This window comes from Leptosomus discolor, chromosome 14 (assembly GCF_034619465.1).
Source record: "Leptosomus discolor isolate bLepDis1 chromosome 14, bLepDis1.hap2, whole genome shotgun sequence".
NCBI lineage: Eukaryota > Metazoa > Chordata > Aves > Leptosomiformes > Leptosomidae > Leptosomus > Leptosomus discolor.
The window spans coordinates 8,635,151-8,660,467 of NC_141404.1; the positions used below are offsets into that span (position 1 = coordinate 8,635,151).

General features: G+C 41.8%; 1 protein-coding gene across 1 annotated transcript; it reads right to left on the bottom strand.

The window, feature by feature from the left end:
- Positions 1 to 1,346: 1,346 nt before the first annotated feature.
- Positions 1,347 to 13,695, bottom strand: KDELR2 (KDEL endoplasmic reticulum protein retention receptor 2). Its single transcript, XM_086472900.1, has 5 exons — positions 13,589 to 13,695; positions 6,664 to 6,764; positions 3,561 to 3,719; positions 2,235 to 2,487; positions 1,347 to 1,419 (listed from the first exon to the last, which is right to left on the bottom strand). The coding sequence occupies exons 1-5, from the start codon at positions 13,677 to 13,679 to the stop codon at positions 1,385 to 1,387; spliced, it is 639 nt and encodes a 212-aa protein (XP_086329026.1). The 5' UTR covers positions 13,680 to 13,695; the 3' UTR covers positions 1,347 to 1,384.
- Between the last annotated feature and the right edge of the window lie 11,622 nt (positions 13,696 to 25,317).

Consider the following 25,317-nt stretch of genomic DNA (forward strand, 5'->3'; position numbering starts at 1 on the left):
ATCTGCACTAGGCTGAGCCTGAGCTCTTCCGGAACAGGCAGAACTATCACTGAATGAAGCCATGGGGACTTGAAGGCCCTTCAAAGCCTGAAAAAGTTCATACTTCACTACAGCAAACAATGACATTAAGCAATTCGTCCTTACTACAACATTTCAGCTGGTCTCAGGCTAACAGAAAACTTCAATTCAGGAATAAAACATTTTCACCATTTCATAAAGTGTTTATTGAGGATGGTAACACAGGATAAATCATGCAACAGCTCAGTAAAAAAAGGGAATCATTTAAAGGATAATGAATGGTAACTGGTGCTGCTGATTTTGAAAAGTTTATAAAAAAAATATTAATTGTCCAAAAGTGACATCAAAAACCACTTGAAGCTGAACATGGAAGTTGCTTATAAAGCATTCATTAAAATGTAGATATTGTTTAAAACCATCACCTACAGATTACTGTAATAAGCAACTTACAAGTCTCCCGTTTCTCTAGCTGCAATGGTGTAGCAGGGCTGTACATCCAAGATATTTAACCCTCTTTTCTTGAACAAAGAATACAGTCGCAAACATCTGCCACTAAGCAACACAATGGCATCTCCTACCCTTCCCGAACCGCACTGCCAAGTGCTTTCACTATTGGGATTACCTTCCCAAACATCATGGCAAAACAAGAAAGGGCCCATCCTTGTGGCCTCAAGAGATTTTCTAACTGTCCTCTTGCCATCTGCCTGTTTTAGAAGGGGAACAACTACAAAATACGACTGTTCCCCTTCTGGCACCAACACATATTTCAGATAAGGAACTCCATGTCAGCAGATGGCACAAAGACTGGGTACCCGCACATCACATCGAACATCGGTGGTTTCAGATTTAGAGTTGACATATATTCACCTTTTGGAAAAAAATAAATATAGTGGAATGAAAATTGAATCAAAGGGAAAGAACAGATGACTACCATCCATCAAGGATGCACATATCTGTGCACTGAAAAAAAAAAAAAAAAAAAAAGAAAAAAATCAGTCATTTCAAAGAAATTCTTGAAAATTAAAAAAAGTTTGCACTTGTTCCTGGTCATAAACAATCTCACAAAAATCTCACTTTTGGAACTATTCCAATTGAAACCATACACTGAATTTATTAATACAGTATAAGTTTCTTTATGTAAAAAATCTTTATACATAGTAATAAAAAAGATAAAGGCAAGATGCATCAAACAGAAATCTGCTGGTTGTTTTTCCTCCGTTCTTACAGAGCCGCTGATGACTACCTGCACTATAAAGAGCTGTGTTTCTGACTTTCTGTCTCAAGCATCTTCGCCTTTGCTTGTGATAAGGATTGTTCTGTCCAAGCATCCAAAAGGACAGATGCTGGTGATGGTTTTTTTTGGCACTTACGCTGGCAAACTGAGCTTCTTTCCCTTGAGTACTGCAAGCAAAAACAGGAAAGAAAACAGTTAGCAAAACAGAGATGTGATCTCGGAGAAGCGCACACTGTTAACACCTAAAAGGGACCAAACCCTGTCACACAGAGTCACTTCCCTACAAAATGAGTGCACTGCAGACAGCCCACCCAGGCGGGCCCCGCTCTCTAATACAGACTGGTGAAACTATGGGGCATTAACAACTATCCCGATCCTGCCCTCTGGTGGCACCCTGTGACACTCACTTTCCATCCTCACAGGACAGACCAGTCTGTGACTGTGGTTTCTTAACACTTATGACTAAAATAACACCGCCCCACACAGCTTTGCAGTTATATGATGGAAGCCGGAATGTGAATAAGGGCAGAATTACTAATGCAACCAGCAGAAACGACTGCTTCTACACTTAGCATAAAGGGAAACATCCAAAATCCTCTGGACTCTTAAGGTATTTAAAACACTGGGAAATGTGTCTTTAAGCGTGGAATCCGCACAAAACAGCGTACATTGTCAGGAGAAGTGCGAGTGCCACACTTATCAACAGAGGGCAACAGCAACACGTATCCAGCCATACTTATTTTATATTTGCCAATTAAGTTCATCAGACCATTTATACATTTATATTCTATCCATACGCAAAAACAATCCTCAGAAATGCCCCACACTAGCAGAAAGCATACTTGATAAATCTATCAAGGAGATAGTGGTGAAAATTTGCATGCAGAGTTAACAACCTGGTAATGCTGATATAGCAGATCCCTATGAATATGCTTATTGCTACATTCCACAACCTGAAGCTGGAAGTCATTGCAGTACTTACCTTTTGTAACATACAAATAGAAGAAGTCACAGTAAAGAACGGTCTGGACCACACCAGCAACAACAGCTATGAGGTCAAAAAATCCCTCAAAATAGTAGCGCCAAATCCAGTTGACTAAGTACAAGGCACGGTACAGACCCAAGAAGAAAAGATAGTGAGTAGTGATGGTCTCTGCTTCCCCAGTTTTGCTGATCATAAAAAGTTGAGGGAGAATAGCAACCGATTCAAGATAGATGGAGAAGGTCCACAGTATCTGAAAGGAAAAAAAAAAAACAAACCCACAGGTATATTTGACTATCTTACTGATTACAGAAACACAGAAGGTATTTGACTTCGCTTGACTTTTCAGTCCCTAACGTTATGAATAGGTACAGTATTTTGGCAAACGATCCTTGGTACAGGAAAAATTAAGTGAAAGCTTCATAATCAACCATGGGACGGTACAAGGGAACAACTCTCTCAGCAGACAACAGACTCTCCAAACCAGCTGCTGAGTGAGCTGGCAAGCATAGGTTTACTTGTCAGAAAACTTAGGTACATTTATCAGTTCAGGATTCACAGGGCCATGAAATACAGACCCAGTGCTGTGAAAAGCTTCACAGTTGGTGCTGTGAAGTCCTTTTTTTCCTCATGTTCTTCCAATCTTTTTTATCTATTGGTTTAAAGAATGAGTTAATATAGAACAAAATTTAAAATAATGTCTCAAAGTGCTGCAATTAAAATTCCTTTAGTCTCTAATAAAATAATTTAACTCTAATAAATACAAATATGCAGCTCAGTCCACTTAAAATATGCATCTAAAGTTATTCTCTATTTTGTGGAAAAAATTACCTGTTTGAACTCTCTATAATTACATTTTTAATATAATTTTTCTGATAGGAATAGCTGCATTTCAAATACAATGCAATTCTTTCTAATACCGTAGAGCATTTGTGATTCTACAGAATTTAAGAAGTACTATAATTCCTTTCGTTTTCACCAGGTGGCACCAACTACTCACAAACTGCATTCTGGGGCATTTCTTTAACAAACATAACAAAAGGAAGGATACTTTTTGAATTAAGATAACCATCAGAGCGTACTGGGAAAAAGACAGTCTTCTGCTTAATAAAACAATCAATGTTGGTAATAGTGCTAGTTTCCTGAAGTGCCTTAAATTTTCATAGAAATCTACACTGTAAAGATGCATTAAGGAAACAGGATTAGCCTGAAAATGCTAAACCCAGACATCTTTCAAGCATTCCTCAATCGGCCTAAAAATGCTCATCTTCATGTTTGAAATTTTTTAGAGATAAAAATATAACCTCCTGCCCACAATCAACTCACCTCCAGAGGAGAGAAGTCATGATTGACCAGAAATGAGAGTCCACCAACAGGAACTATCAGAAACTCCACTCTGAATGTATCATGGTTTCCATCATAGGTGGCCTTAAATTTCATGTAGATCAGATACACAGTGGCATACGAGCAAGCAATGTAGATAAGCTAAAGAGCGAGGAAAGAAAACACAAAACAACCCACAGAGGTCGCAGGATTAGATCAAACTCACTGAACAAAGACATTCCCAGACACTATGAGGAGTAAGTGCTGTCTTTTTTGGTTGTTCCTGTTGTTTGTTTACATGCTTTTGCAGTTCCCGGCTATGTGGTGGTATTTAACTTTTCTCAGCAGAGTAATAATTAAAACCCAATGAATCTGGGCTCTACTGGTTTTGTGGCTTTAAAAGTATCACCTTGCCTCTGGTTGAAGCGACTGCCCAAAGTTTCTTTAAAGACCCTTTCCTGAGCAGACAGAGCTAAGAAACTGACTGGAGAAGGAACACCTCTTCTGCTACTGCAGGGGAAGCACGGCCCAAAATGTGCACATGCGTATGTGCAATAATGATGGAAAGGGTCTTTTTACATTCAAAAAGCCTGGGAGTGCTGTGGCTTATGTGGCAATTAAAAACCTATTTGGATTTGGCCATTTAATATATCACAAATTGGCCAATTTGATTTAGGCTTTTTAATATCTCTAAAATAGGAGGAGTGGCAAGTGGACAGTGTTCTCTACCAAACATCAGGCTGTAAAACCTGCAGAACTAACAGACTGATAGAAGCACTGAACCATAATTCAGTTTCAATTTCAGCTGATGTCTGATGTTACCATGCTTAATTATGGTACAGTAGATTTCATGGCTATTCCCTGTGGAATAGGCAAATAGCCTTATTTTACAGATGAGAAAACAGAATCAGAGAGAATACATGACTTTCTAAAGGTCAATCTGCCATCATCAGGACAGAGCTCACATTGTCCTGGAGACAACACAGTACAGTAGACTAGACACACAGTTTAGCTTCTGCCTCATAAACATGAAATATTTCAAACCATTTATCACATTAAATAAAGGTTCTTTACAACTGAAAAGTAACAGATTAAAACCCGCTGTTTGTAGATGCTACTGATTGTTAAAAGCGCTGCTCACAGACACAAACTGCTACAAATACTATATTAAGGAGCTCAGAATTCAAAGAGCCTTTACTACACTAGCACCCCGGCTGATGGACATAAAGGACCACAGGACAGGATATCAGACACAGGGAATCCCTACTACAGGTGTAAAGTAATTGTAATTAGTATGGTCATAGAAGACATTAAGAAAGTGTGAATGAACCCAAACTCCTTATTAAAGATTTCTTCATAAGTATTCTAGTATGTTTTGGGACACTCAAAAAGTTTTCATTTTAAAAGATAGCAAAATAAAAGAAAAGAATGGTAGAAAAACGACTGCGGAGTGCACCAGCAGAAATGCATCCAATACTCAGATACAGGTACCATGAAAGAGACACAGAATGCTACAAATCACAAAAATTAAAGTCTGCAGATAATGCCAATTTGTGTATTTCTGTATATACCCCTGGAACACAGAAGAAACTCATTTTCCTAAATACCTGATGATCACTGCCAGACAAATACAACAAGCTGGCACCTTAGTTTAATTACTATTTCTTTAAAAAATACTGAAGAAAATATTAATTCTATAGAAATTAACAGGGTTTTTTGCTGCCAATTACAGCGTTTTCCTTAGATCAGGAAGTTCATTTAGTTATGCTCTGGGTAAGCTCATATGTATAGTAGTTCACGTTCTCTGCAACTGTGTAATGTTATATACTCCTACACGTATGCAGACAGGACAAGAAGTTGTGCTGGGACACTCAAGCAGCTTTGTCTCGGCACTACAATAATGGGCTGAAAACCCAATTACATCTAACAGTCTCCCTAAGCAGCAACCTTTGAAACTGCACCAGAGGCTTCCATTCTGCAAGTTAATGTTGGACTTGAAGAGGACCACTCTTTCATGACAGGAAAGACTCAGTTGAGTATTACAAGTGTCATTTCCCATATTCATTCCTTTTCTGGCTAGGAGGGCTGCAGAACAAAGACATGGTCATGACCCCAAATCACAACCAATAAATAAACTGCAAAAAACCCAAGCTGCTCCTTTAGTGCACCCAACAGTAGCTTTCAATATTCTCAGAATTTACACAGGAAAAAAGCTTATGTTTCAAGAGTATTTTACTTAATCCACAGTTCTTCACCTACCCTGTTAATATTAAAGCTTAAGCATACATGTCTGACTTGTTAGAAGACCACAGTCTGAGTGGGTTTTAAAATCTAAAAAAAATTATTTTACAGTATTATTCCAATTCTTCAGTTCATTTTGCATTATTGACTACCTAGTCTTTCCTCTTGGCAAAGTTATACTACCCTCTGAACTAAAGTTGAAGAGCGCCACGAAAACCCAAGAATAAATGAACTGGATTAAAAATGTCTGTTCTGGTGCCACAAATGTACCAATCTGTACTGGTGCCACAAACATGGTGCACTCTCCCAGCCTACTGATTTGTCTCCTTGTACTTGACACCAGAAATTACAGGAAGAGTTAAGAAGTAACAAAACCAAATTTGAGCTCACTAGCATTAAGTGGGCAAGTGAACGGGGTATAATCTGATGGAAGCTACATTCTTAAAGGTGTACTCCTGTCAACTTTCTATCAGCCTTTGACCAGACACTAGCTACAATTCTGGCAATGCGTTTTGAATACTAATTTACCTTGTAGTGGATAAAGAGAGATTTACTTAAGCTCTAATGTCTCAATTGAGAAATACAATTTATTTGAACCATTTTTCCAAAAGCTTTTATTTTCAAGAACCAAAACGACATTTGTTCTAAATGTCACAGTCGCCATACAAACAGTTTTCAAAAATTGCATGCAGAGTGCAGAAAAAAGTAGGGTTTGAGTCCATTTTCCACATTCTTTATCCAAAGCCTGTCTAGAGCTTATTCTGTAATAACTGTGCAGTGGGCCATTTAAAGAGGCTTTTACTAATGAAATTACAGACTCTGCATGCAACATTACTGGCTTTTCTATCTCTTCAGTATACTCTACCTTCATAGATGTGTTATACAATGAAATGAATGAAGTGAAGAGGTCCAGATAACGGGTAGTGAAGACCAGTGCAAACAGAAGCTGGCTTTTCCCAGAAATACCTAAAGCGATAAAGGAAATAATTAATTATTCAAAAAGTGATGATGTGCTTTAAAACACTTGATGCCAAGGATGAGAAAGGATATATCCTTTATTTCTAAGCAAGCTGATTACAAAGTTAGGACAAAATCCAGGCTTCCAGAACTAAGCTGTACAAAGAACTGTAAGTTCATATATCTCAGTAGCGTGCATGCAAGTTACCTATACACCGTTGTACTGGTAAAGGTGCTAGCACTACACAAGACTTAGAAGTTACTCACAGCAGAGAGCTTGCAGGTGATATTTTTTGGACATTACACTATCTGTTCTGCATTATCACTGGGCACTATGCATCAAGGCTGCATTAGTTTTCAATTCTCAGAGTGCTGTCACATGCCTCTGCACATTCTTTAGATGATGAATAGCTGGAAAGGTACAACGGCAGTAGATACTACAGATCCAGTTATAATCAGAAAGTATGCTAGCATAAATAACGTGATTTTAAAGGAAAAAATTGACTTTAAAACATAAGGCAATTCAATTCAGAAACTTAATTGACCACATGGTGGGGAAAAAAGAGATTATTAAACAGTCAAAACTAGATGTTACGATGTACTACAACAAAACAGAGAGAGTTGAGCTAAAATTACAGACATCTCTATTGCATCTTCGGAGTAACTGTCACTATTAGGCCAAAGCCCCAACACCAAAACACTTCAGCCACTAGAGCATAGTTACAAGCATAAAAACTTCACACAATCAGTCACTAGAAACTTCTGAAAACTGAGGTGAAGCATCGCTCCCTAATATTGATGTGATGGTGTGTCACAGCAGGGGGACAAAACAACCTAGCCTGCACCCCTATCTTGTTATTCCAGTCATTCTTTTTTTCAGTCATGCGGGGGCGTGGGGTGGTGTGTGTGAAAATATTTGAATCCATTCAGCTAAGCACGAAAATATTGTTAAAAAACAAGAGGGATAAATATTCCCTGGGAGAGGGTTATGACGCAAGGCTGAAAATCCTTGTCCCTTTATATGGAGATATTTCTGAGAAAGGCTTTTATTAACAGTGCATAAAGCAATTAGAAGAAAGGCTATCTACTATGGTTATTGTACACCTTTTTCTCTCTGGCTTAAGTAACACTGAATAAGCTGCCCCCAATGAAGGGACTTCATGTTTACACATAAAGTACAGCAATGGCTGAAATAGTAAAATTAAAAAGGGTTTTTGTTTGTAACTTTCACATGTGAAATGTCTACAAGGTGGGTCTGACGTACTACCCACAGGACCACCCAACTGCAGTACAGGAAACAGAGCAAATGCCTCAAAACCTACAGTTATGCAGACTGTAAAACTATGAAACAGAAGCTGTAAGTATTGAAAAAAAAAAAATCAAAACCAACAAAACAAAATCATAATCCCCCCAAAAACAGAAACAAATAATTTCCCAAAATTTAGGAAAAAAAAAACAACCCACATTTGACATTTTCTTGGACTAGAAGCACATTGCAAAGACAGCTGAAGCAGCACTCTCAGCTGCATCCCAGGTGTGCTCGCTGACATTACAATTCTAGATGGAGCCCTGCTCTCACGCCCATAAAACTCCCCAGCAAGCAATGCTGTCCTAAGGTCAGAACCAGGAGGACAAAGAAATCCACCCAGACAGATTACAGTACAGCATCACGCTACAGCATGTAGTTACGCTAAATTATTTAGCATGCTATTTTCTTCTAGTAAATAACTGTGAACAGCAAAAAAAGCATACAAGATATATTACTATTGATAATGGCTATAAACTTGGATCTGGATGTATTGTCACATAAATACAAGCAACATACTTGACGAGCTCCTCTAAGCCACTGCCAGCCTCCCTGCCTAACCCAGAAGTTGTAATTTTTATTAAGGCTTTCAGTATTTACGCCGAATTTTGAATCTTTAGAATAGTAAAATGTTCCTCAGACACAACCTAAAGTCAAATTTAAACAAATTTTCAAGTTAAGTAGGCTAGACTTGGCAAGGTTCATATTTTAAACCAAAGACCTACAGAGAGACAGGCAAACTGTGAGAAAGCAAGATTCTACCACTAGCAAAAACAGGGGGAGGAAACAGGTAAACCCTCAGCTGTATGAATCTGATGCATTTCATAACTTTAGGGAAGATATCAAAACACCTGCCACAGCACTCACCTTGCCTCATGATTGGTAACTGCAATACACTGAGACACCACTGCCGTTAGTCTCATCCTTCTCCCTTTCCTTTGACTCCCACAAACACTACTTACTTAGTACTTGAGCTAAACACACATATTTTTATTTCTTCTTCCCAAGCTCTGGTCTCAAATTTCAGAGTCAAACCTCTCATTTTTGTTTCATCCTCAAGTGCAGAAAAACTTCAACTTTTGCACTCTAGCTTGGCTAAAAGCAATAGCATGAAACTTTAATTCAAAAGCTCAGGTGATTTGCACAGCCAGCGAGGAGAGCAGAGCTGAAACCGTAGTACCTTCTTATCTAACCTCATTTTGCTATTATGAGTTAGGTAAAGAACAACTGGCAGCAGCACAGCATTCAGTCAACCTGGCTGTGGAGTGTGTACATGTGTATCATGACCATAAAATCTACAAATGAAAAGTTTTTCTAAGGAAAGCCAGTCCATACTTTGTCATGGCAACTTCACTGACTTTAAGTACTTAATAAAAAAAAAAAAAAAGTCCATATCAGCCACAGAACCACAATTTCTTTGGCTCTGCTAATAAAATAATATCATTAAGAACCCTGTACTTTCAATTAAAAAAACCCAACCTAACTCCAAACACAAATTTGTCAATTGAGAAAGGCAAAGTTTTCCTTCAAAGAGAGAGAAGAAACTCCAAACCTACCTAAAGCAGCATTTTTTGAGAAAATACAGCCAAATTGGCAGTAGCCTATGGCAAAGTATTGTCTAAAGTCTTCAACGTAGCATATGATCTGGTCCATAGCAGATACATAAAGAAAATTATGAACAGCCACATTACCTAGCAAAAGTATTACACGTTTACTGTCTACATTACTTTTTTAGAGTATTCAGCATATAATTTGACAGTCTCGCAACTGCAGGTCACCTTTAACACTTGACAAACGACACTGAGAAAAGCAAATCAATTTTCAGGCAGTAATTCACAGTGCAAACAACCTAATTTGACTTGGAATGGATTAGAAAATACAGTCTGAACATGACAACGTTTGAAAGCACAGGATTCTTCAAGTCTCATGAATTTCCTAATTATGACATGAAGTCAATAATGGAGTTACCTGCTACATTCTCCACAGCACTTAGTAATTATTTTGAGCTGTTATTTGGAGTGGCAAACATTTTTCCAAATTCTAAATTTGGAAACTCAAATAACCAGTCATGCAAAAAATTGTTTCCCTGCCAGCTCTGAAATCATGACTTGATTTGCTTGCCCCTTGTTCTCTTTTTAACACATTGACTAAATTAGGGAAAAAAAAAAAATTAAGTTTGTCAGACACTGAAAACACAGACTGCTTCACAATGCAGATTATCCTAGCCTCACCTATCTTCCTCAATTAGAGGACTCACTTCTTGGGAAAGAACATGGGGACTGATGTGTCTTCGGAACAGTAGGTTGCAGCAGAGGTACGCAAGCTGTCTCCCTCTGTTTCCAGCTGCTTTTACAGGCCTCTGAGCTCCTCTTGGAACAAAGGCCTCAGACATAGACAGATGCAACCAAGAGACGAGTCGGCACCATGTGGTTTGCCAGCTCTCAGTGGATCACAGCCTACAGTCCAGCAATCAGAAGCTTCTATTTATTTTCTAAGCTTCTGCTGCTTCCAAACTGCAGAGTTAGAGCAGCAGCTGGTTTGCTTGCATTTCCTTAGTCACCAATAACCACAAGGTATAAGTCTGATTTTAAACTGCTCTAGTATGTAACATAAAGGAATCGGGGAAAGCCCACTAACAAGAGGCATTTAGCAGCTGCTCAATATTAACCGGTAACTATTTCAGAGGTTATTGTTGTGAACGACTTTACAAACATATTTTATGCCATTATATATTTATGAAGTTTATATTAGTAGAAACCACAATTGACAACAACAAACCACTACAAGAAACAGGATGGAGCCCCAAAAATAAAATCCCACCTCTTTTGAGGTGCTCTTCTCATTCCAGATAAACTTGTTAGGCCTCAGACACTAATCTCATAGAAGTAACACAGATCTGGATTCACTCCTAAGGACTCAGGCAGAACTGGAAGACATCACAAAGCCAATCCCAGACAAACGCATCCCTATGTCATTTTTTTGCTCAGGAAAATGAACAAAGCAGACGCTTTCTACTGAAAGAGTCTACGCGTGTATGTTTGCGTTCAGGAACACTGGCTGATTTGGAAGAGGGAAGAGCTGAGGGCCCTACGTGATACAGGCCCATTTACTTTTCTGTGTTGGAGAAGGCAGTACCGAAGATAGTGATTGTTACAAGCCTGCTTTCTTAGGAATAAAGCCCTAGTAACAGGGATCCTCTATCACAACTGGTTTAACAAAAACAGACCAGTTTTTAAGCAGAAAGATGTGACTAGGTTACATCGTACTATACTGTGTAAATAACCTCACGTCCAAAGGTCACTTAAGAATCTCCTGGCTAAAACCCTATTTGAATTTTAGCCTTGCACTAGAATTTCTCATTTTCCTTCTTCAGACAGCAAGGGACAGTTCGTTTTTAAATCATTAACTCTGTTGTTTTTTGTAATCTTGACTGCATTTCTCAAGTAAGGCAGAGGACATAGCTTCACAGAAGAGCTGGAAAAGGCCAGGGCCTCTCCTGCCAGATCCAGACAGAATTCCTGATCTACTAGAGCCTGAGCCAGGAAAGTAATTAGGAAGGCGCTCTTGTGCTCCATGACCTCAGAAACAACAGTTCTGCACTACCACTGAATTTGGACCATGTAATCATTTGGCTGAGCTCTTTTGTAAAGTTAAGAACAGACTTTTACTTCATGCTATTAATTTACTTTTTCCTTTTGCACAATCAAGTGACTAGCAGAAAGTGACTTGACATGAAAACATACAGAACCTGTACTTCCTCTACCTGTAGTGCCAATCTCTTTCATTTCCCCATTCTCAGCTCTTTCAGGTTGCAGCTTAAACTAATTCTTCATGCTCCTAACTGAAGACTTTACAGACACATCCCTTCAATAGCGTTAACTCGGTATTTGAACGATATTTCATGTCAACACGTGGCAAACCGATCTCAAGAATAATCACTCTTACTAACAAAGGAGAAGCTCACCAGAGAGAAGACAAAGTCAAGCTGACAGTCAAAAACCCCAGTCCACTGCAAAAACGGTATTTCCAGGGTCGGTGGAGTGATCCATGAAATACACAGAGAGCACGAAATGCTCATTTTGAATTACAGTAACTCCTAGTTTTCTGAAAGCAATCAGCTATGCTGCAGTTAGAAGAACTGCATGCAATTCCCTCCAACCACCACACCACACCGTCCACTAGAAGCGAAAAAGCAAATCGCATCCCCCGGAATTCGCGCAAGCACGTACAAAACCCGGGAGGGAGACGGCGCGTCTCTCAGCGGGGCGGCGGGAGCGGGGCTTCTCCCGGCGGCCAGCCCGGAGGGGCCGGGGCCCGGCTCCCCCCCGGCCACACCTCTCCCGGTGCCACGTCAGAGCAGGCCAGGATCCCGACTGATCCCTGTTCGCTCCGGCCTGGAGCCGCTCTCCTACGGCTTCCTGCTGCAGCGGGTCAGGCGAACAAGAAAACACCCCAGAAGCCTTAAAACCGGCGCGAACGGCAGTTTAACTCTTACCGCAGGGAGAGCGGGAAACAAAGGGAAGAGGACGCGTTAGCCAGCCACGAATGCCAGCCAGTGCGCGGAGGGAAAGGAAGGGAGAGAGCGAGGGAAACTTCAGGATCCACAAACTGCAAGTCAGCTACTCCCAACGCTGCACCAAAACCAGCTTTCAGGCACCAGAGCGGCGCTTAAAGCTGCCGAGTAAACACGCAGACGAAAGGCTGCGCGCTGTCAGGGAGGGGAGAAAATAAGCTCGGTCTCTGCTGCCGACAGCGGCCAGGCGAGGGGAGGGGAAGGGAGGGAGGGAGGGAGGCTGCCCGCCCCGCGGGGGACGCATTCCTCCCTCCCTCCCCTCCTCCAAACCTGCCTCCCCATTCATTCGCTCGCCGCCGGGCAGTTACATAAGGAAGGCGCGACCCTCCCGGGGACAGCCGAGGCGATGGTGCTCGGGGATTAAAGTACAAATAATGGCAACCACTAAACCTCTGACGAAATCGCAGCTCCCACGAGTGCACCCCCACCCCAGATGGGGATGCAGCTCCCCCCCCCCTCCCGCCTGCCCACCCGTTTCCCCACACCCTGGTTTTGGAGGGGGCAGAGTTAGGAGGGAGGTCGGTCAGGGCAAGGGCTGAGCCCTCCCTCCCCTCCGCTGAGGGGAGCGATCGTCCCTTTTCACCTGCCCGGGGAGAGTTCTGCCCTCCCACCCTGCGGGCCTTCATGGGGCGCCTCGGGGGGAACACAGTCCTCCCTCCCTCCCTCGCCTCCCGCCGCTTCACCACAGCCGCCTCCCGGGCAAGCGGGGCAGGCGGGACCCGCCCCGCGCTGCCCCCCAGCCCCCCCAGCGGCTCGGCTGAACCCTCCTCGGGGAGCGGCCCCCGAAGGGCGGCAGAGGCGATCGCAGCACACATAACCCCCACCCCCGCCGCGACGAGAAAGCGGCGATCGCGCCCAGCCCCCAGCGAGGCTCCCCTCAGGCACCGCGGCCCGGAGCTGCCCGGCCGGTCCCGCCGCCCTCTCCGCGCCCGCCCAGCGGCCTTCCGCACGCACCCGCGCAGGAGCGGCTCTTCCAGATCTTGAGCAGCAGGATGATGATGGCCGCCAGGTGGGACAAGTCCCCGGTGAGGCGGAAGATGTTCATGGCGGCGTCGGCAGCGGCGGCAGCGGCGGCAGCGCAGCCCGGAGCCGGGGAGCGAAGATGGCGTAAGCTCAGCGGGCACCGAGCGACGTGGCCCGGGGACGTGGCCAGACAGCCACCACGCCCGGTGCACCCTGGGAAACGGGAGGGAGCGGCCCCGCCTCTCCGCCCCGCGCCGCCTCCCGGCGGGGCGGCGGAGCCGCTAGCCGTGAGGCGGGCCGCGTCCCGTCCGCCCGGGGCAGGGCGGGCACACGCCGTCCCCCGGCCGCCCTCCTGCCCCCGGCGGACGGGGGCGGCGCGGGCCCGGGTCTGGGCCCGGTGTCGTCGGGGCCTGGCTCCGCGCCGGGCCCTGAGGAGTGGAGCCTTCGCTGCGGCTCCCACGCGGGGTGTTGGGCACTGAGGGCGGAGTAGGCCACGGTCCCTTTTTTGGCCTTAAACTCTTCAGAAGCCCTTTTAGATGAATAAATGCGAGGTTCTCTGTTAACTGGCGGTAAGCAGAGGCGAGAGTTGTGCGGCCAGGAGCGGCGGGCGACGCTCCGGCAGCACCGCCCGGCCCCAAGCGCCAGGCGGGTGCCTGCCCGCGGGGTAAGGGCCCAGAACGAGCGGGAGAGGGAAAGTGCCGTGCAGTTCCGCCACCAGACATTCGGGTGGCTGAGCAGCTGGTATGTAATAGCTATTGTCATGTTTCTTGAAAGCGAGCAATTGCCTTGATTGATGTTTAGTGGCCCAAGCGAGAATGCAAATCTTCCAAGAAAAAAATTGTAATTGTTCCTCGCAACAATAAGGCTTAGCGAGTCAGCACGCTGCCTCTTCGTAGTCCTAAACCTGAAGGAGGGCATCACCATGATAGTTGTCCAGTGTGCCGTTCAAAGAGGTCTGTCCTCTTACGCAGTACTGCAATAACTCTCAAATGTTCTCTGTAAAAAACCCCAACAATCAATAACAAAGAAAGGTAGGAATAGCCCCATGGGAATAGGATTTCCAATGACTGTGGAAAATAGGGAACAGGTTGTCTGAGCTAAACAGCAGTGCTTTGCTTTTTTATAGCATTTCAGAAAGTGGAAGATGTTTCTTAAAAATCTCTTTGTTTACATTATTTCACGCCCTGTTTAAGGAAATAGTGTAAGGACTTTACTGTTACACAACGATGTACGGAACCATGTACAGAAGATTTCCCACAGCAGAAGGTTATGTATTGTTTGACAATTTATGAAAAAGATCCTAACTGTAATCTTTCATTTTCTTGTTTAAAATGTAGCGTAAACATTGAAATCTTTAAAGGGTTTACATATTCCCTCAAAGAGAAGAGAACCGAGTTTATCTTTTTTTAATAAGTAACCACGGTGGGACAGAAACAAATTTACTTATTTTCAGAGATTAGGAATTAGCTTGTCCTCTTAAATCACTGTTTACAAGTACAGCAATACAACTCCTTGACAAGCTCCATAGTATCTCTTATCTTAATGCCCTAAGAGAAGAGGTTATATGTTACATTTGAAAAGTTTAATAGATTTGAACTCTAATAGACTAATTATTTCAAACAGATATTGAATACTTTTTGGCATCAAGTAACATTTGATGTAATTGCTGGTAAGTTGCCTACTTGAGGACACATGTTAGGAACCCAAATCCAGTTCCTGGAGAATCTGTACTGCAGACGACAGCGTTTGACAGAACTCCCTGGGCCCATGGTATAGGCTGGAACAGCGCAGGGGAGAGCACAGCTACCCAGGTCCAGCCTCCGCGGTTGCAATGCTGTGGCACTTCCACCACTACACACCAGTCTAACAGCGAGGTCTCAAAGCGCAGCCTGTGTCTTGGAGCGCTGTCTGAATGGGCCGGATCAGCTGTCTGACTGACGTATGTACATTTAACCCATTAGATGTAAACGCTTTTGAAAGGGTGAATACTGAAATAAAAGTAGCTAATAAAAACACTGACAGATGCGTATCTGGAACCTATTTTAACAGATACATTAAAGGCAGAGAGCTGACATCCCTTCTCTCCCAACCCCTTTCTCAGTTCATGCAGGATATATTCAGAACTATTTGTGATCTAAGTTGTTTTCTAATATCTGATTAAATAGTGAAACATGTCAGGCCCCAGTTAAAGATGACCTAGGGCAGCTTTAGCTTGTGCATCAAACTGATGCATCATTTTCACTATAGCAATGGTTAGTCTTTGATAAATCAATACAGTTCTTTTCTATACAATGGTTAAAAATCATTGGGGAAAGGAGTACCAGAAAGTATTATGCTGCTGTATTTGTGACAGGTTAATATTTTCCACTATTTTCATCTCTCTCCTCTAGGAATTTACTCCTGGCCTCTCTTCTTTTCTCCTTGGCCCCCAAAGAGAAGATCACAGATATTAAGTGAGGTGCTGTTGAATAGTTGAAAGGCTAATTAACACCAGCTAAAACATTAGAAGATCAATGTTATACTGTTGCTAGCAAAGCAAGAAATGCAGCAGTTGCAGTTCCTCTATTTAATACTTCAATGTATAGTCACTTGGATTGTAAGCTCTGAACATGCCTTGTGTTCCTGCATCATGAGGGCAAGAAAATCCTCTCATTAATCCAGATTGGAAAAGCAGACTGATGCTGAACAGGAAGGGGCAGGAAGAGACAGATGGACATTGGCTGCTTGCTATTCATTGCAGAAAAAATGTAATAGGTTTCTAGACTATCTATTTTTGGGTATGATTAAAGAACAAGATGTGATTTTTGATGAAAATATCCTATGGTACAAAACTGCTACAGGTCCTGATACCAGACAAGGTCAGGTGGGGTGTAGAGCTGGTCTCATGATTTCTCTGCTTAGGGACTGAGTAGATGGATACGGAAAGATAGTGGGTCACTTTACTAAAATATGAAGTTCTGGATTCTAGGGTGGTACACAGGTTTGTTTTGTTCTCTGAAAAGTTTGTCCTTTATCTGCACTTTTAAAAGCATGCTGTGTAACAATGCACGAAATACTGCTTCAGAGGAGCAATTCCAGATGTACTGGGGTACCGATAAAAAAAATTTAACTTATCTTGGCGCTGGTGTTTATTTTTTGCAGACCTGTCTGTTCTGTCCAGTTTCCCTCCTGCCTTACTGGAAAGGCAAATCAGATCCCTCACCTCAACAGCAGTGGAGTAAGCAGTCCACAAGGCTGTCCCACCTCATGTGACATAGGAGAGAATATTTTACTAATCATCAGGACTACAGGGGAGTAGAACAAGGTTCTTAGCCCTCCTTAGGCCCAGGTATCTACAGATCTTGCTTTAAAAAAAAAAAAAAAATCTCCACACACTTATCAAAAAATAAAGACATAAAGAGACCACACTGCTTAAAGTTGTGTACCAGCCTAGAGGATCAGTCTTTTTCGAGGGAAAAGAAAAAAAAGAAGAGTAAGAGATTATTTGAAATTGATTTCTACTCCGCTCTAAGGAAGATGGCCTATCCCAAGGGAACGAGGTACTGCAGTGTAACGAGTTACTGTACCTTGACTGATATGCCATAACTGGCTGTGTGCGCACTCGGGAGCAGCATGTGATGCCTTTAAGCACAACACAGTAAGAGCCAAAGCACCAGCAAGTGCACTATGGCCAATGCTACAGGGGTACGTGCTCAAGTGACACATTCCAGGTGACTATTTGACCCCTTGCTTATTTGTGAGTGTTGTTTGAGTTAGTCAGACCTCTCCCATAACCAGCGTTTGGCTGGCACACCTGGGAGGCACGTCTCACATCTGCTTCAACGTGGGCAGACAATGGGACTAACAAGGTCCCACTCCAATATGATGGGGCTGCAAGCTGCGTTACAGGAAAATAACTCAGGTGGTGATGATCCCAAGATAGGCACAGCAGTCAAGCGATAAGCTAAATCTGCCATAATGCAGCACATAATTGCCTCTGGAATATTCAGGCAGATTATACAGAGGCATAAAGGGCTTCTTCAAATTAAAGGATGCCATTCTTTTTTTAAAGCGGTATCTTTAGAGCCTCACACTGATAGGAGTTGGTTAGCTCTGATGTGACAGGTCGAGATCACCGGAAGTCAAACATTCCATGTACTGTACGAAACCCGACAACAGCCATAATGCCAGCTTTAACAGGGATAGTTGTCAGACACTCTGGATGGGTAGTTGTTCTCTTAACTTCAGGCATTTAAAGAGACCACAAATGTGGCACTTCCTCAGTACCAGGTGGCAGGGATGTCTTCTCAATTGGTGAGCCAGAACGAGTAGCCCCTTTCTCTTTTCTAAACACAATTCTGAATGTAAAAGCGTCAAGTACTGAAATTAGCCAGCAAAGTATTTCTTCCTGTCTGTTAACCCCTTAAGAATCCTACATGCAACAAAATTAATTAAATTAAATACCTCCTCATACACACTGCTGGACAGGGCCACCTGTCACATGGTTCACAACCCTCAGAAGAACTTGGCCTACCCCAGAGTTATGTCAGACTGTCAACAGTCAGATGTACATCCTGCAGTACATACGGCAGTGCCTAGCAACCATCGGAGTAGTCACAAGTGGAGAGGAGAGCTGCAATTCTCACAATATGCAGATAAGAATATGATTGTCGTGATATATGTTCAACAGCAGATTTATGCATTGATCTGATTTCTTCTCCATTCTCAAATACAAATGTTAGAGCTAAAAGTAGAGAGGAAAAATTAAGCTTGGTTTAACCAAATGTTGCTCGTATCTACAACAGCATCATTTCTTTAAGGATCAAAGAAATACTCATACAACATTTCTCTGCAGTATATTCTTCCCCAAAATCCTGATGGTGTGAGAAGAGAGGGACTGTGAGACATTTTTCCTATGACTGCATTCCAGCGAAAGCGATCATGTGCATTTTGTATGTCATACATAGGCACAGGGACAGATCTGTATGACTAGCAGTGTCCTATGGCATGGATGCCTGCATTAGGGGGTTCTGTGACTTGTTTCATAGGAGTAAAAAGGAAAGTGTAGATGTTTCAGTTTCCTCTTAGCAATGGAAGTGTGCTAGATTGTGCAAATTACACACATGGATTACATACCATGCATACTAGTGCTCTCCATCTCTTTCTCTCCTTTCCATGTACTCTTCTCATAGAAATTCAGTTTTGACAGTCTCATGTATCAGTTTTCGTAGAATGGGTTTTTCCACGTGACCTTTACAAGAGCTACACTGGCAAAAGTAAAATTGCTTTTCTACAATACTCACCATCCAAGATGCTCACACCATTGTACGAACAAATAGGATTTGTAATCTCACCATGAAATAAATACATTAAGTGGGTGCTCCACATTTACCCTTCCTACACCACACTCATAAGAAATAGACATGTCTTTGACCAAATGTAAATGCAATGCCAAAGTTATTAATGTAATTATTAATTAATAATATAAATAAATAATCAAGGAGTTCAGCTATTTAAAAGCACTTGTGCTTGAAAGAAATTACAGCACAGATGGCACAAAACAAAGAGCTCACTCTTGCTCCAATTAAAAGCTAAACTCTGACTCACATAATTGCAGACAGAATCACTCCCAGGTACACTGACAGAAGATCATTTCCAGCTTGTATAGATTTTTGAAGTGCTTGGTATAGCTAAGTCACCTATCTGACTTAAACAGCCAAACTGGAAACGCTGACTGTCCTCTTGACTATGAAAATATTCTCCTGCATCTTCACTGAAGTGCACACAGAATTCAAGTCAGGCAATTTCTAGAAATCAAACAACCTTTTAGTACTTTCACAGAGGCAGAACTTTTTAATGTGAAAAAATAGATAAATCTTTATAATGTATTTGATCCATTGAAGCCTCTTTTAGTTTTAATGGGCATTTGCATGTATTTTCTGGGATGGATAAACCAAATTTTTTTCTATTCAAATAAATGTCACAATCTACTGTCTACATGCAGAAGAGGAAACACAGCAGGAAAAGCTGGAATCTTAGCATTAGAGAAAAAGGTGTAAGGCAGTTTGCAGCAGCAGCAGCAGTAGTTCTTTGCTCATAAAATGCAAACCTACAGCACGTAGTATTATCTGTAACATCATGTCACACTTGCCAGGGTAAGTTATAGGCACAGGCAGTTCCTAGAGCAGCAGCCTGCTAAAAGGGGAGAAGGAACAGGAGGGGGTGAAAACCAGCCATGCTCTCGCTGCCTACTTTGCCGATAGCAAAGCCCTGAAAATCAGGTTGGCTCCTGCTGCTGCAGGAATTACAGAGTATACGGGACTGTGGTAGGAGCTGCTATTCCCAACAGCAACAACAGCTAATATTCACCCTTCCCCCAGCAGCACAAGCCTCTTCCCTACAGCTCTTTCCCTCAGCCCCACTCCTATTGCTTCCCTACCTGTAGCAAAATTTCAATTCTTCTTTCAGTGCTGAGAAGCTAGATGTGATGTTTGCCATGAAGAAATACAAATAAAAGCTTGAAAGGCATTTACTACAGTACTCCCCTAAATGAAAAAGCTAAACTTTTAAGTCTATGCATTGCCTTTTTTAGTCGAGAAAAGGGAAAGACTTTTGCAATGGCAAAATGGAAAACTGTACCATGCACTCTTGGCATAAAATCATGTTGAACGACATCAAAATGTATGTTCACATGGAGAGCATTTTTAATATATCTGTTTTTACCAATGTTTAAAATACTGAAACATGGCATGAAAAACATGAGATATAAGCCATATGTTGATAAAACACATGAAAATATTTGTGGTTTATAATTATGAGAAATTAGTTATTAAAGAGCTTGTGGAAAGTACTGGATGGACAGTCCTAGTAGTATGTAGACCTAGTGAACGGGAAAGTTTTCCCGTGCTAGTCCCAGGTGTACGCTTCAACCCCACCTGAGGTGAAGGGACTATCTCATGACAAACATAAGCAGCTCTCCATGGTGCATTTTGTCGCATGAAATACTAATAGTATTGCCAACACCCTCTGTGTCAACAGTTCTGTGCTGAATACATACAGCCATGGGGAACTACATTTCATACATGTGCTTAAATTGTAAGAACATATCATCATCACTTATCTGAGGAGGATTTAAACCAGCAGCCCAGAAATGAAGTTATTTTATTGCAACAGCAGTTACTTTTAGTATGGTTTCTACTACATCACACAGAAGGATAGCCTCTGTCCAGAGAAATGTACACTCAAAGTATAAGAAGAAAACCCAACAGATGGATACAATAGTGTGACCAAATTAGCCAACATAAAAAGCACTGGGTACAATACAGCAGCCCCCAAATAAGTCACCTGCTACCCGTACCCTAGGTCATTCAGGCTCCTCCCTAACACGTAAGCGTATCTTGCAGTGATTTTTGTCATGAGACAGATAAGCCATTTCCAGTTTTAAAATTTGTCTGGAGTATTTGGAGGGATCCTGTGTTACTTGGTAATGATAAAGGTAGGGAAAGGGGATACTTCACATCATGATGGCAGATGAAAGCATTGCTTTTAAGAAATTAACCATTTTGTGCTCAGGCATCCCAGAGCTTCTTGAATCTACTGAGCTGAATTCATGCTGAGCTGCAACTCTATCTCTAGCATCTCCTTTGTAAGCTCCAGGATGCTGAAAATCAAAAAGCAAAGAAAAATAATGTCTTTTGACATACCATGATTTGCAGTCTTAAAGACTAAGTAGGAACAGTTAAGCGTTTAGTTTGCTTAATTGGAATTTATACTTTAATCCCACTGGTGCCCTCATTAAATTTTAGACTGTCAAGATGGTAAAATCTAATGAAAGTTAATGGCGACATTCTTTTAATTGGAGATTGTCAAATTGGTTGCGGAATAAAATATTATCAATAGGCTGGAACAGGCAAACCACAGACTAATACCAACAACATGTTCCAAATAAGAGTGCAGTAATAGATTAGTGTTACATGGAACTTTAAATATACTTTTGTTAAGGTTGGCATTACAGTAAAGATAAAGTGCTTTGCCCTTGATTAGATTCTAGTCTAACAGAGGTACAAGACACCTTTGTAATACAGAAAAATTATTCAGAAATTGTTATCTCTGTATTTAAAGCAGAAAGGGGGTCCCACAGTCCTTCACCCTTTGTTGCTACTTCTAAGCCATCACTCTCACAGGTGAACTATGCTTCTATTATAAAGCTGCCCCTTACTGAAAATATAACTTACCTCAGGCTTAACAATCGTGGATTCAGAAAGGCAGGTGCAGTATAAACACAGCACACAAACAGATGCTGAAGCCACTCAAACAAGGAGCACCTGAAAAGCAGAAAGTACTACGTCTTCAGTGGCATGATACAGTTCATGTCTAGTAAGTTATCCACACCACCCCAAAGAGGTGCAGCAAATTCCAACATTTGAATCCTAATTACATTCAGCTGCTCAAAAGATGACACCAGTCAGAATGTCACTCCCAGTTTAACATACACAGCCCTGCAGTGGAACATTTCATAGCGGTGGTACTCACTAGAGATAGGAACAACGAATGAGAAGCTCAAGAACTCAGGTGATCTTTATCCAGAAACTCCTCCCTTCAGCATATCTACAGAGGGAACAAGCACGAGGGAGCTGGGCTGAGAGCACTGCTCAGGTGCTTCTGTAAAGGTCTGCTCTAATTCCAGCAAGGGCATCATAGCAATTTAGTCCCCCTTACTCCTATTTTAGCACCTGAACAACCCTGTCTTTTCAACAGCTTTTGTCTTGCTGGTGCCACCACAGGCAACAATATTTGCTGTCTGACAGGGATAAGTTCTCAACATTGGCCTGACTGTAAGCAAACACTCACTCATTGTAAAATGTCCATTAACATACTTGCCAGCGCAACTTGCCCAGTATAAACTGCAATACGGAGAAGTAAAATGTTAAGCTACTGAAGCATAGGTATCGATAGGCTTTAAATCCAAATAGAAAAAACTGTTCAAGGGGTTCTACAGCCTGGATAAAGATTACTGGGGTAATCCACCCCAGTGCTAACTCCTTTCCCACTTGCAGCTCTGCAAACAAGGTTCTGCAGCAGATAAAGGTTGTGGTCTGAAGGTCCAGAGATGGAGAGCCCTGCCTGAAATCTAGGCAAAGAATATGGGAAAGGAGAAGAGGGAAAAGCTTATTGTTTCAGACTACATTTTACACAAGCTCGTGCTTAGCACAGTGTAACGCTACTAGCAGCGTATAGCTGCCAATGCCATCTGACAGTCTTCCTCCATTATCTCTTGCCGTGGGCAAATCTAACAACATCCTTGCTGTTTGTCTTGGTCAAGCATGTGATTTGAGGCATGAGTTAAAAAGTTGATTAGAAACTTCACTGTAACCGACCTTCAAAATACAGGTCTGATCCTGGTGGATGCCGCAAGACTGCACACCTCACTGGTGTGTGTGTGTGTGTCCTTCCTTCCCCTCTAAGCAGGAGGAGGGAGTGGCTCTACTCACCACTTGGTGCTGGGGTTTCCACTGCCTGGGTACTGCTTGCACCGTTTTGTGTCTCTGGGGTGCTTGTCCTGGCTCCGTCCAGCGCCAGCCAAAGGCTCTGGAGCTGTGATGCATTCAGATATTGACACTGTGATCTGGTAACCATGGCGGCATTTTCAGGACCCAGGTTTGCTATTTGTTCTGGGGACAATGCCTAGAAGGAATAAAAGCCAGAAAAATTGGCTTAGGCTGTCAATTATATAAGGCAGGTAAGGAATCAGAAGTTAGCACTGTCTTGCATTTGGGATGAGGGGAAGTAGCCTCCAACATTGTATTGCTATACAACAGCTCAATAGAGCTTAAGAAAATCCTCTGTGTTCATTAACTTCACAGACCGCTCATCTATCTTTCACCCTTCTCTTTACTTCTGGGATCTGACAGCTTGAGAAGCTTTCTATGCCAACCCTGTATTGGACACTTCTTCAATATATTGCTGGAGTTTAATTTTCCAGCTATTTCTACTCTGATTTGCTCAAAGACTGATGACATTGTGCATTCTCTTGTGTTTTCACTTACTTCCTCTTACATCTGCTCCCAACCAACCTCACTTGAACCTATGTAGTTAGCAGTAGATCGATGAAATGAAAAAAAAACATTCTTTAATCTCATTGTTCAATTTTCTCTTTTAGATTGAAAAATCTTCCAAGTTTGGTCGTATCAAAACCTGTGTTTAAAAATGAAGCACAGCAAACAATCTTACAGTAATTATCGTATATGAGATAGCAATTAACCAGTCTGTAAAGCCTGCATATATTGGGCATGCTGGATTGCTTTGATTCTAGTTAATATTCTGCAGTCACAAGAATTTTAGCCCTCCTACACAACAAGCCTTCTTTGCTGCAGCAATTCTGCATCCAGGTTCTACTTTAGAAAGACTAAATTCCCCTTCCAAGTAGGTCAGACAATGGAGCAAACCCCTCCTGGCTTTTCATTGTCTACCAAATGGTGTGCTCTTTTAAATGAAGTAAACTCATGTAAATACCTACAGGTCCAGAAATATTGAATTGAGCCTCTTCTTAATTAAAGTCCATAATACAATGTAGTTTTTCATAAATCAAAATCTGAATAATGTGTACAGCTGTAATATGAAGTTATACAAAACCCAAGTAAAAGCAAAAAACCCGTGCTTTGAGTCTTTCAAATACAGAAAACTGTTCCAAGAAGGTGTCCTGTTATTTGTTAAGCATATTTTGTGGTACCATTACTATTCTTGCTAACAAAAATGTATGCTATTTGAAAGAAATTCTACAAGATACTGTAGATCTTCAGTTTTGCCTGTATTTCAAATAAATAGTTTCACTAAAAACGTTTCAGGCTTATCTAAACTGTCAGTGGTACTGTGCAGAACAGTTAGTGTTCAAGGAGTTCTCTTTTATGGAAGCTGACACAGTTAATTATCTGTTTAGCTCATCTGTCCAGAAGTACACTGCTTGCCTGAGCATCTGAAAGACAGCAGCCTAGGCAGAATATTAATCTTGTCACTAAGTCAAATAAAGTCTGGGGCAATGATCTCAAGACCCATGTTCTAATTTCTGGTCCACATTCAGAACTGCTGTAATTAGATTTAATTCCTTTCCGATCTGTATCTGCCTGTACAATCTGTTTTTCAGAGCTAACTCAGGAGAATGTTGCCAGATTTCAGGATAATAAAAAAGCTCTTACATAGTCAGCAGAGAAATTTGTAGCTATGAGAGCATCCTTGCAAACGTTAATAAACAGAGAAGAAAACTCAGATCTGAATACAGTGTTGGAAGAAAGAGAGTATTTTCCCTGCTTTCTGACCGTAGATAGTTGCTTTTTCCTTGGGACACATTCTAAAGAATAAATAAAGCTTGCCTAGCATATTTTATGGACATCACAAATACAGACGGTATAGCTGAAAGTTAATGTTTCAGATCCTTGACTGCCTCTCACTTAACACACCACAGAAAAGTTCTTGCTGAAAACCAAAACCAAAATATTTTACTTATATTAGAGTAAAAACAATAGAAATTTGGTTACTTCTTCAATAATCAAGCTCTTACTTGGAAAATTTCAGGAGGTATAAGTCTTATTGCTATTGGCTGGAAATATGGCATCAGGTTTTTATCAAAAGCTTTTAATTCATCCTCATTCAAACCACCTAAAAAAAAAAAAGGAACGAAACTCAGTCAACATTCTTTTTATTAGATTTATTTTTAGGCTAATGCAAATTTTAAGCATTTATACAAA

What these genes read in the sequence shown, in the direction of transcription:
- KDELR2 (XM_086472900.1), bottom strand. Translation starts at nt 13,679, where the DNA reads ATGAACATCTTCCGCCTCACCGGGGACTTGTCCCACCTGGCGGCCATC. An exon ending in TGTATAACACATCTATGAAG is followed by an intron (nt 3,720 to 6,663) that starts GTAGAGTATACT and finishes CTCGCTCTTTAG; the next exon opens with CTTATCTACATTGCTTGCTC. An exon ending in ATGACTTCTCTCCTCTGGAG is followed by an intron (nt 2,488 to 3,560) that starts GTGAGTTGATTG and finishes TTTTCCTTTCAG; the next exon opens with ATACTGTGGACCTTCTCCAT.